We start from the raw sequence: 12483 nt of genomic DNA on the forward strand, positions 1-12483 counted from the left end.
CGAAGGATGGGTAAAACAGTGACTAACACACCCCGAGCCTGAGCCCTTGCAAACAGTAACCTGTGGCTCAGAAATCCTAGCACACCTTAAGTGCGGCGGCAAGAACCTGTCCCTGACACTACCCCTGGGACACAGCAGGAACTGAGGAAACATGCACCACTCCTGCTCAGGAAGAAAAAGCCCCTCGTGCTGAGTACTTACCGGTGAGAAAATTCCGCAGTCGTCCAAACTGCACTTCATATTGCTGGGGCTCTGCCTGGCAAGGTGCTGCGGACACCACGTTGGTACAACCAGACTCTGATTGGACTAAGGAGGAAAAGTACACAGATGGGATAAAAGAGCATTATTAGCGCGGTGTGGGGGCAGGATGGAGCGACGTGAGCGTGCGTCCAGAGCGAGGGACATGGCAGCAGGTCTGCAAAGCGTGTTGGGCTTCTGGTTCAATTTGCCAGGCTGATGACACACATCTATTTCCTCTCCCTCATGATACCCAATAAAATGAGAGCAGAGAAAGGAAAAGGCATAAATCACAAAATACATTAGTTGAAAACCACAAAATACATACTGTATTTTGCCATGTATAATGCACACTTTTTTGCCCAAATTTGTGAAGGAAAAATAAGGATGCGTATTATACATGGCAGTACTAATTCCATATCTATATAAATGTTTTTAATTCTTTTAGTTATGCTTATGAGTTAAAAGTGTAGCCCTAGAAATCAATAGTGATATTGATATGCAAAATAATACCCTGGGATATGATAATCGGTTCTGTTAAACTTACGACAAACTTGCAACAACGAAGTGTTCTTGGCCTTCTATGATGTGTAAATATCGTAAATTTGTTACCGGTACATAAAATTTCTTATACCTTGTATCTGTTCTTGTGTTTTGTAATTATTTGCTATGTAAAGTTTTTTTTACCATAATATGTTAAAAAAATATATTAAAATTCCTTTATAATCCAAAAAAAAGTACCTAAATATAAACAAATAAAAATTTGAATTAAAGCATTAAAACAAAAGATTGTTTTTCCCGAAAGTTTGCACAAAAAATGTGAGTGCATATTACACACAGGAACGCATTATACATGGCGAAATATGGTAAATTCACGAGACTTATCTGGAAGCGGCTGACCCCATGTTCTACCATTTTCCAAAGATGTGTCTTGCTGTGGGTCTATTTTCTACCACTATGCTGGGCATTCCGTGGGCCCTTTCAATCTGGAAATTCATATCCTTCAGTTCTGAACATTTTCTTGAATCACAGTGTTGATTCTGTCCTACGTTCTCTTGCTGGCATTCGCACTATTTCAAGGTCAGAGCTCCTTAGGAGCTAGGATCACACCTTAGCTACCTGGAACTTTCCAGCACCTGGTCTACAGCAGATGTGCAGTAACTGTCTGCTGAACGAAGACATAATTATCTAGCTAGACCCCTGGGCTAGCTAACAGAGGGCCTAGGACAGAGTCTAAGCACACTCACACTTCCTGCGGGGTTTCCAGGAACAGCAGTGGCTCTAAGAAGCTGTCTAAGCTAAGACAGCTCAAAAGAGGGGAGCGTGGAAGTCTGTTCAATAGGGTTTGCCCTGCTTTCTGTCAACATCAGCACAGAATTACTGTCCCCAGGTCCTAATGAACACAGGGCAATAGGAGATTATTACACACTAAGGCCATGGTGGCAAGTTTGGAAGGCATTTCCCTGGCCCTGAGGAAGCCTCGCCTACGAGGAACAATAAGGCCCTGTGACTCTAGTCCCAGCTCCTCAGCTGGCCCTATTTTCTGAGGGAAGAATGGAGTGGCTTCAAAGCTGAAGGATAAGACGGCAGATAGTGACTGAGCTTCTTTGACGGTCTCAGACGGGTGGGGAGCACTCTTTTGAGGCCACGCTCAGGTTTTTACTGTCCCATCACTCTTTTCTATAGTGATGGCAATGCCTCCTTTGAACACAAAGGGCCTGGGCCTTGGCTTTGAAGGTGATAAGACACCAGGGAGCTGCTGTTACCAGTGCGAAAGCTGGAACTACAGAGGGTGGAGGAAGTGGTGGGAGACACTGAGAAAAGCAGCAGCACTTATGCAAACAGAGAGAAGGGTCCAGAGTTAGCAGACAAGAGGAACCAGGGCTGAGCTGGGGACTCCACATATACCCACTGGAGAGGTTCATAATCACCCCAAAAACATGGCAGTGAAATTTTTTCAAAATCTCCAGCACGCAAATTCAATATAAGAAAACTGTATCACATAAAAACCTGAACCCACAAAATAGCCAAGTAACAATTATTTGTTACTCCAGATGGACTCAAAACAAAGTTAAAAAAAAATTCAATTTCAAAACAAAGAACAAAAACCAAAAATGTGAAAAAATCTCAGGACTGCATCTATGTCACAATATTTGCAACCACCGATCCCAGCCTGTCAGTCCCCAGCGTGAGAGGCTCTGGGCAGGATTGGGGCGTGTGCAAGAGGGGAACTACAGGGAATGGTTTACAGAGGCAAAGGCCATACCACCCCCAGGTACAGACGAAGTTACTTAGCACTGTGAGGAGGGCGCTCCACAAGTGGCACCTGTGCCTGGCTCTGAAGCCAGCCAATATCGGGGCACATGGGTGGGGAGTCTGCTTCGAACGCGCCACCTCCAGAGACAAGCCCTTTCGCCTGGGCCTCGACACGAGTGCTGCCACTCGCCCTGGGAGCAGTCCCCACGCTGGTTACCTGTGAGGTTGGTGGCCATCTCCTCAGCAGTCTGTGACAGCCGCAGTCCTTGCTTCAGGGGCCCATCTGAATCCACGTACTGCCGACGTTTGAGGTAGCAGGACACTGCCATCTGAATGTGCTCGGCGCGTACTCGTTTCATGACCTGGGGGAACCACAGAGCTGTAAGGGCCAGGAGCACATGTGACCAGAGCAGGTCCACAGACGGCAAAATAATAGAGGCCAGCCACGCGGCGAGTTAAGTCACTTAGTTAAGACGCAGAATTAAGTTCCTTAGCTATTTTCCCAATGACAATACAGCCAACGTCAGTTATGGAAAGTAGGAATACCATAGGTAATAAACCTTACAGATCACCCCCAACTTCACTTAGGGCAGTGGGCCTTCTCAGTAGAGATGCAAACAAAGCCAGCAAGACCAGTGGACTGTCAGGCCTTCCATTCCTCCTGCTGACTGGTGGTAAGAGGTGTTAATCAGCAGCGAGCCAGCCAAAAACGCAGGCAGGAGGCAGTAGAAAATCAAAGACCTGAAAATTCAGAAACTGGACAAATAGATGTTGAGAAAGTGAGAAGTTAATCATGGGGAAAGGAATGCTGTTTTTTTTTTTTCTTAATAGTCTGGAAAAGGCTGCCAGCACTAAGTCAAGGATTTGAGCAATGTTGTTCCATTTTGCTCATACTATTTACCTCTTTCACTCTTTATTTGTAACCACAAGTACAGAAAAGTACCAACATGGTAAGAGGGTGTGTGTATGTGTTAGAACACGTCTCGTGACTTCTTGTAAGAAAGGAGAGGAAAGTGGTAGGAAGTATTCAACAGGAATAAATTCCTTTTGATAATTCAAGCTAATGTGAGGGTTCCCCCTGAGAATGACTATTTTCCTTGACTACTAAATTTATTCTCAAAATGACAGGACCCCTGATATCGCCATGGGTCTCAAACACTATTTTGTCAGAAGGAAAGACCAGTGACAGAGGGATGAATATTCTTGGTTCATTTCTGTCATGTAAAATATATTTTCCCCTTCAAGATCAAAACATGGTGACCATTTGGAAATGCACACAATGCTACCCATACATGCGATTGTCCCCAGCAAGGGAACATTCTTGAATCAAGGGTTCCCATTTTTTTTTCGGGGGAAGATCCGCTTTTGATAATTTATTTGGGTGTATTTAAGTTTTCAGTATCAATTACATGCACTGGCCTCCTCTGTGATTTCCTCCACTCTTTTTTAAGATTTAAAATCCCCCCTTTCCATAAATCTGTTATTTTTTTAAACTTTAATGAAATATATTTGTATCTAATTTTCAGTCATCTACAATTTCTTTTAGTGTAGGATACGTGGTGAAGAACCAAACAAATGTTTTACCCAGAAACCGTAGCAAACAAATTGTTCCAACGTCATTTGCAAATAATCTTTCTGAACTGATTTGTGGTAGCCCCACTAAAATATCCTCTGAAAATCTACTTTTCAAGTCCCAAAAAGTCATACAACAGAGCAAACAGTGAAGGCTGGAGACACCCACAGATATATGCAAACGTAAAGTATTAGTACATCATAAACATGATATTTTAAGCTATGTATATAAAAAAAGTATATTATCTATGCATTTCATTTCTGGATTACCAAAGAAAGTATAAATTATTTCTTTAAAAAGAGGGGTACCTGGTCTGATATGTTGAGATTCCATGATACAATGAAACACTCATGAATTTCCCAATACTTAACCATCTTTTCCCTGTGGAATTTGCCCCTCTTCGTTATGGTGTACTAGTCTTTCACTGTACTGACAACTGAGATTATTTTTTAACAGATTTTTAAATTGATAACATAAGGATTCTGGTACATCGGTTGTGGGGATCCCTGCCCTGAGCATTTCTGCCCATCAGTGAAGACAGGGAATCGCTCTTTGTGATCACTAATAAGCATTCCTCTGTCAGTCTGTATCAGTGATCCTCCATGGGTCTAACCTGGCTACACATAAGAATCTTGCGTGTGCGTGCGCGTGTGTAAATAATTGCAGCCCTGGAGATTCTGATTCAATATTATATTTAGAGAAAAAGAATGAAATGCATACAGAGACTGCGACAGTACTGCCCTTTCCCAGTTTGGCTCAAAGTCAGGACTAGTCAGTCAATCCAACCAGCTCTGCTTCCCTCACCCCCCACTCCTCGCTAAAGCTGCTTTTAATCGAACTTCAAGAGCTCTTAGTCTCCAAACTCTTCCAAAGCAGCCTGATTCCTTGTATTTTAGCTGAGACTAAAACTTTTCCAGATTTCCTACTGCCAATCTCTTGTTGCCATGGGAATGCATGCTTGTATCAATGTGTGTCCCTTAGTGTTCCAAGTAAGATGGGAGTACCATCTCTAACGGGAAAAACCAGGCATGTGAAAGACACAGGATAACTGACAAAGAGAGAAGGGGCCCTATAATCACAGTGTCCTCAAGGTGGGGGGAAGAGGAAAGTCATGAAGGAGCAAACAGAAAGGAGGGCGATGAACAACAGTAAAAACTGGCCATGTTTGGGATTGCTAGAAACTAGTTTGTAAATACTAATTTTAACAAGTTTGCCCCAACTAGTTGCCCCACAGGCGGTCTCTCTGGGTCCAAACTAGCATTTATGACAAAGGAGCTTCCCTGGGGGAGGCAGTGAAACAGCTGTAGGGCCCAGGACCTTCAGGGCAGGAATGCTGGCATTAACTCTCTTTCACAGCCACACGCAGCTGAAATACCAGAAACATGATCCAATCCACTTAACTGGATTTGATTCCAAAGCACACATATTTCAAGTGAAATAAATAGTTAATGGAAAGAGTTTTGCAGAGAAGTCAGTCCCCCTCCCTGGCTGACTTCCATAGCCCTAACATCCATAAATGGACACATGAAAAACAGAAACTTCCTATAGTAATATACCTGTCTCCTGAGCGACTCAGACATGAGACCCGCCTGCACAATTTCAGATTACCTGCTGAGCTTTTCCCACAATTATAAAAATCTTTTAAATTTAAATTGAGTTTGGATACAATTACATCTTTGTTAAAATTTTAGGATTTCTCTTAATTTTCAATTTATATACACTATCTTAACTTCTAAAGGTAAAAATATATGATCACATACCTTTTTCTTTACGTCACTAGTAGTATTTCTGGAATTTAAAATGAAAGTTCTGACACAATGTATCTCTCATGTACCAATGGTTGCCTACTGTTTAATACTGCAACAAAGTTGCTATGTAATATCAGGACATGATTATTTTCCTGTTTCAAAGTAACAACCATGCAGGAAAAACCACAGCCACACTCTTAATATTTAACTACAGAAATTGGGGGCTGCAAAGACACCCGGAAACCAGGCACACTCTTAAGATGACTGTAACAAGGGGCTGCAGCTGATTAAGTCTCTTCCCTCTTCACGGCATCCTAGGCCCATGCATTCATATTCAAAGGTATACGGTGGGTGGAGGGGTGCTTGGAGAGACACTCCAGCCCAACACTCCACGCTGTACACCAGGCAAGTCCGAGAAATGCCACAGAGCACTGTAGACAGTGCCCCCCCCCGCCCCCAGACGGAAGGTGGCAGCTTTGAGTATGGCGACTTCAAAACAGATTCAGCAAACTCACCACCACCCTCCTCAAAATCAGCTCCCCAATTGACTATACTGACAGGTAGCTAGGTGGTTTTTTGTTTGTTTGTTTGTTTTTTAAGTAAATGCATTTTTTTCCAATTGTAAATTTATGCTTTAAAACATTAAAAATTATTTTATATTTTTGTTAAATGAGATGTCATGTAAAGTGCCTAGTAGGCACTCAAATATTGGTTCTCTTCTTTTTACTTTCAGTAGTCTAAATGGTTGAAATAGCTATTAAAAGGTCATTCTAAGTAGGACCTAAAAATGTAGGCCTTTTCATGAATCATCCTGATAACGTGTATTCAATTAGCTTTGAGAAAATATAAACCACAGAAGAAACTAAATGAGCCGTCCTCTCAGTGTCAGACATACCTCACGGAACTGTAACACTCTGGTGGCATTCCATCTTCAGTCTGCTCAAGCACACACTGACCTGAACACATCTGTTCCAGAAGTCCTGCTTTCCCTCAGGTGCCCTGGCACATGAATACAGCTCACAGCTGGGGCTCAACATGCAAAGTAGAACCTGGGGGTTTTTTTGGAAGCAGAAATCATACAACCAGGCAGACAGATGCCACTAGAAATTGATTTTCTCCAGCATCAGCCAGGACCTCTGTGATATCCCAGAAGTCTTTTCTTCCCTACAGCTTCCCACCCAGCCATTCCAAACCTGCAGTCACCTCCCCCAGCCAGGGACCTGCTTGCGACTCACTGGGCTATTCAGTAGGACTCGGGATTCCTCAACACTGGCCAAACCTGGCAGGCACTTTCCCACACTGGCCTCCATGCCTCCTTCCTTGCAATGCCCTCTCGGTGGCTACCCCTGCAAGCGTGCCTCTGGCTCCCTCTTTTCTGTTCCTGGTCTGCCTCTCACTCTTCATATTCCCTGCCAACCTCATTGCACTGTGACCACAAGACGGAGGCAGTCTCCAGGTCACCTTCCTGAGCTCAAGACTAATAAGACTTTGCTAGCAGGATGCTGCAAATATCGGAAATTCAAAGCGCTCAAATTCATGTTCCTTCAAAGCCTCTTCCTGTAGTTGTCCTATGGTGCCATCAGCCACCATGAAAGCAAAAATCCCAGGCACCATCTTACAATGCCTCATTTTCCTCTCACTTCTAAGTGGCTACAAGCGCCATCTATTCTACAGAGGCCTCTTCTCTGTTGGAGCCACTGCTGCTACCCTCCTCACTGCTGCTATCTGACAGCACGCATCCCTTCGGAACCAGGCTATTCCAATATCCTCCCACCTCTAGCCCCACTTCAAACCATGCTTTAAATGCAACCACAGTAAAAGACAAATCTGATTACGCTGCTCCCAGGCTTAAAATCTACCCTCCACACATGGCGCAGGCCGATCACTCCTGCCATCACCGTGCCTCAGTCCCCTGACAGATGGAGAGTTCCCTGGGACAGGGCCTTTCCCATCTCTGAAACTCACATTAAAAATAAAGCGAGTGTTGTTTATCTTCGTTTGGAATTGACAATTTACTTTAAACTCATATTTCTCTGGATTTTTTATGAACTGAAAAAGCCAGAAATATCTGATTCCTATTTTAATACTGTTTTATGGCACAAATTATTTCTATACAAAACCTCATTAACCTGGAAGAATACAGAACAATCTACAGAACGGAAATCTACATTTACTGTGTTTTGACTCCATGAAGAAAACCTCCACGTTTGCTCTATTTGCAAACACCACAGGAGACAGAAGGAACAGGACGTTTTGCTCTCAGAGAATAAGGGAGAATATGTTTTCCTGTATTTATCATTCTGAATTCAGAATGCAAGTGAGGATTCAGAGATGCTTTAATGACATTAAAGTGAGCGAGGGAGGGAGGTAAGAAGGGAGGGAAAGAAAGAGAAACAGAGAGAGAGAGAGAGAGAGAGAGAGAGAGAGAGAGAGAGAGAGAGAATGACGTTCAATTTTTCATTCTACAATAGTGCTATCTGACAGACCTTTCTGCAATGACGGAAATGTTCTAGGTCTACACTATCCAGTATGGCGGCCACCAAAGAGCTACTGTAACCAAGGAACTGAGTTCTTAATTTTAATTAAATGAAAGAAACTACATGTGGCCGATGGTTACTGTCTGGACAACACAGCTCTAGAGCACGGCATGACTTGTGAAATGAAAGCATCAGCACCTTAGCTTAACAATGTTAACTCACAAAGTTTCGCAAACACTTCTGATTACTAAATTACCAAATCTCCAAATGTTAGTACTTTGTTAGTAAAAACAGAGCTACCTTTATTATTAACAAACATTGTAAGATTACTATAACAGCCCACAGATACATTTCACTAAATCTTCCCAGAAGGACATCTTATTAGATTCCCAAACAAAGTATTATGAATGGAAGTTCTCTACAGTGTTTTCTAAACCTTGCCAGTACACATTCTTTAAACTGTCTTAGGGTTAAAAAACGACACAGGAAAGGGAATTTGCTTCAGCAGAGCAACAGAGCAGCAGTTAATTTCTGTAAAATGTCCAAGAAAAGGTAAGCTCAAACCTATGACAACTTTACCCTTGCAATGAGAAAATTAAAAAGAAAATTTGTTTGGGGTGGTCGGATGGCTCAGTTGGTTAGAGCACAAGCTCTCAACAACAAGGTTGCCAGTTTCATCCATGGGATGGTGGGCAGCGCCCCCTGCAACTGAAGATTGAAAACGGTGACTGGACTTGGAGCTGAGCTGCACCCTCCACAACTAGATTGAAGGACAATGACTTGGAGCTGATGGGCCCTGGAGAAACACACTGTTCCCCAATACTTCCCAATAAATCTTTTTTTTTTAAAAAAAAGAAAGAAAAAGACAATTTGTTTAACTTAAAAAAAACACTTTTATGATTGTAGACAAAACAGTCAAATGTCTGTTTATAATTAATTTATATATATGTATTTAAAATAGATTATATAAGGCACTATGTATAGCAATTCATGAAACAAATTTATTCCAACTATTTACTTCCAACATCAGTGTCTCTCTGGTCCCCTGAGGCCCTCTGAATCGTCAAATTCCATTTTCCAAAGCACACCACCCTTGCATCTACCAAATCAGCTACGACAGAGCATTTCTTGAATCCACATGTGATACTCTCACTGGAAATCTCAACCCAAGCCATCAATACCCGTTCAGGCAGGCACAACTTTATTCATTCATCACTGACTGTATTGATAGATTGTATAAACATCCCAAAGCAGCATTGACTGAGGTTGTTTTTAGCCCAATATGTATTTACCAAATAGTGTCTTGTTCAAAATAGAGTAACTGAGAGGCTTCAACATGTGGTGCCACCTTCTTTTCAGAGGGACATTTGTCTTATAGTCAGGCACATCCAGTACACACTTGAAGATAATTTTTAAGAGTTAAGGCTGCCTGGAATTATCTAAGGATTTCTTCATGACTTCTCTAAGTGCTCTCTGAGCTTCCAGTTTGGGATTAAAATGCCTATCATTTTCCTTTTGGAGTCACAGGTAGCCATGAAGCTGCCAGGACAAGTGGATGGGTCTCCCCTACTTTTACTCCAATCTTACACTCCGTAGGCATTGTCTTTCCAGAAAGCTAATGTGATGTCATCTGTGCTCAGCTTAAAAACTTCCTGCTGCTTCCACCAGCATGGAGGGTAATGTCAAGGTTACTCTGATCTGCCTTCGTTCACCTAACTGCTGGGTGCCGCCCACCTTCTAACTCCAAGGGGCTCCGTAATTGAAGGCATCCCCACACTGGTTCAGCTAAATACTACTCATGCTTCCCAGTTCAGCTCAGCTGAGCCATCTCTTCCTTCCAGAAGCTTCATTGAATTCGGCCTCTCCACCCACTGAACCCAGGGCCAAACCTCTATCACAGCACTCACCACACTATTTGTCTCCTATGTTACCATGACCAATACCTAACACTTATGATTTTGTACCACTGGTAAGGAACCATCTTAAGTTTGTACCTCACAACAAGCCTATGAGCTAGTGAACAGTCTTCAGATGGGAGGGGAGGCCCACAGAAGTGGGGCAATGTGCCCAGGTGCCAGAGTGCCCAGATGGAAGTCAGGCCACAAGGCCGCAGGGTCTGAGCTCTCACCCTGTGGTGTCCTGCTGCTCTAAGGGTTCTCCATGAGACCAGGGGTTCCCTAGGGCACACAAGTGAAGGCTTGGGGAGAGAGTGATCAGAACAGTCACTACCTGAGAAGCTGTCACACAAAGAGAGGCTGGAAACCTGACTTCCAGTACTGTCCACTGAGTAATGCTGGTGTAACAGAGGATCCCCAGGGCTCCCTTCCAGCTAAAGCAAATCGTAAGAACAAAATCCCTTCCCTTTCTCCAGAGATATCTGTCATATGTTTGCAAAACTAAAAACCAAGAACCAGTTACTGAGCAGTTAAGTAAGGCCTTTACTGAGTTTCAGTGTGCCAGAAGCACACAGAAACCTCACGTTTAGAGGCAGTAACAACAAAACTATTCCAACACACACTAATCAGAAAGAAAAATGCTCAGGGCAAGCCCACATTTGGTTTTCTAGTTGAACACTGATTTTCAAGGCAGGACAAATTTGTAATTCGTAAAGAAAATCTAATACAAAAAGTTTAGGCCTACAAAGAACCTAGAAAACATTTTAACAAAAAGGAAGCTACAGTATCTAGCAGTTAATATTTACAGAATGCTTTCTATACGTCAGGTATTTTCACATACCCTTTAAAAGCTCCACTTTTATCGGCCATTACTCCATTTTACAGAAGAGGAAACGAAGGCTCCCAGAGGTTACAAATAGTTACAAGGTTTCAACCTCAGGTCTCTGTAGTTACCAAGACCCAAGCGCTACACTAACTTTCTCTGAGTTTAAAGGAGTGCCACTAGCTCCCTTTCCTGCTCCCATTTTCAAGCAGGGCTGTGACCACTTCGAGGGATCGCGGCGGCGTCCTCCCCTCACCCCACAACTCAGGTATATGACACACTTGTATCACCTAACAGAAGACAAGCTCTGCCCTTACTGTTCTTCCCAACACAGCACCCAAAGGCTTGTTAGCCAGAGTTGCCATTCCAAGATTTCAATCCTCACGGTCAGAGTTTAGTTAATATAAGACGAGTGCCGCATGGGATCGCACTTACCTTTTGATCCTAGAACCATACGTGCCGCGAGATCCGCATTATAAGGACACTTTCGCAACTGATGGGAGAACCGCAGAAAGCTTTCCTGCACTCCGCTTCCGCTAAGTCTAAAACGACACCACTATTCTAATCGTCAAGTCACTTCAGACCAACGCCTCCTCTAGTCCATTTTCAAAGCCCTGGAGCCTGGCGAGTGCCGCCGAAGCGCGCAACTCTGTCTCCGCTGTCAAGGGTTAAAGCCCCTCGCAGGCAGCCTGGCAGGTCGGTGCCCAGCAGCACAACTACTCAAGTCGAGATCTCCTGCCCCTGTCACACGCAGAGCTCGATTTCACACCCAGCCACCCACAATCACCATGTGCGAAGTTTAATCTTGAGTTCGGCCAAAAGACATTTCCTTTTTCCTTCAATGAAAAAGATTTGGAGCTGTGCCCCCGCCCGGCTGCCCAGCGCTCAGGGCCCCTCCCGCCCGGGCCCGAAGCCGCCCGGCGGACCCACCCCGCGCGGGAACGCGGAGCACCTCGGGGTGCAGCCGCCGACTGCAGGCCACGCCGCCCGCGGCCGCCCGGGACTCGCAGGCCGAGGGGGAGGCGCGCCCGCGCACGGCCGGCCCCGCCCGCCCCGCCCCCACCGCCCGCCGGCGGGAGCTGGGGCGCGCGCCCCGCCTAGGCCTCGCCGCGCGCCGCCGCCCGCGCGCCCCCGCCGTCCCGGCCCCGCCGCCCGCGCGCGCTCGGCTCGCGACCCTTTCCCGGCCCTCCGTGCCCGCGCGCCCCGCACTCACTGAACATCCCAGGCGGCTCCGGCGTCCCCCGCCGCCGCCCCTGGGATCGGGTCGCTTCCGCCTCCGTCGTCTCTGCGGCAGGGCCTCGCTCCCACGGCCGGCTCAGCCGGGCCCCCGCGCCCCGCGCCCCGCCGCCCCAGCAGCGGCTCTGGGCGGCCGCTCCATGACTGACTGACACGGAGCGGGCCGCGGGCTGGGTCGGCCCGGCCTCCGACGCGCAACCGTCTCCGCCAATGGGCGAGGCGCCTCGGCGCTCTGCTG

At 45.4% G+C, this 12483-nt stretch overlaps 1 protein-coding gene across 5 annotated transcripts in view; it reads right to left on the bottom strand.

Moving 5' to 3' along the window:
• Positions 1 to 12405, bottom strand: part of TAF5L (TATA-box binding protein associated factor 5 like) — a 28065-nt gene extending 15660 nt beyond the window's left edge. For 3 of the 5 annotated variants that reach the window (XM_074316425.2, XM_019754785.3, XM_019754786.3), the window contains exon 1: positions 202 to 306. Coding sequence is in view for 2 of the 5 variants with exons in the window: in XM_074316424.2 (XP_074172525.1) it covers positions 202 to 306; positions 2711 to 2852 (247 nt within the window). In the remaining 3 variants the exon portion in view is untranslated. Of the gene's footprint in view, positions 1 to 201; positions 307 to 2710; positions 2856 to 11444; positions 11986 to 12222 lie in introns of those variants that run through there. The other 2 variants (XM_074316424.2, XM_019754784.3) reach the window with 2 other exon arrangements.
• Between the last annotated feature and the right edge of the window lie 78 nt (positions 12406 to 12483).

Source organism: Rhinolophus sinicus, chromosome 6 (assembly GCF_057876585.1).
Source record: "Rhinolophus sinicus isolate RSI-liver-muscle chromosome 6, RSI-T2T, whole genome shotgun sequence".
NCBI classification, from domain to species: Eukaryota; Metazoa; Chordata; class Mammalia; order Chiroptera; family Rhinolophidae; genus Rhinolophus; species Rhinolophus sinicus.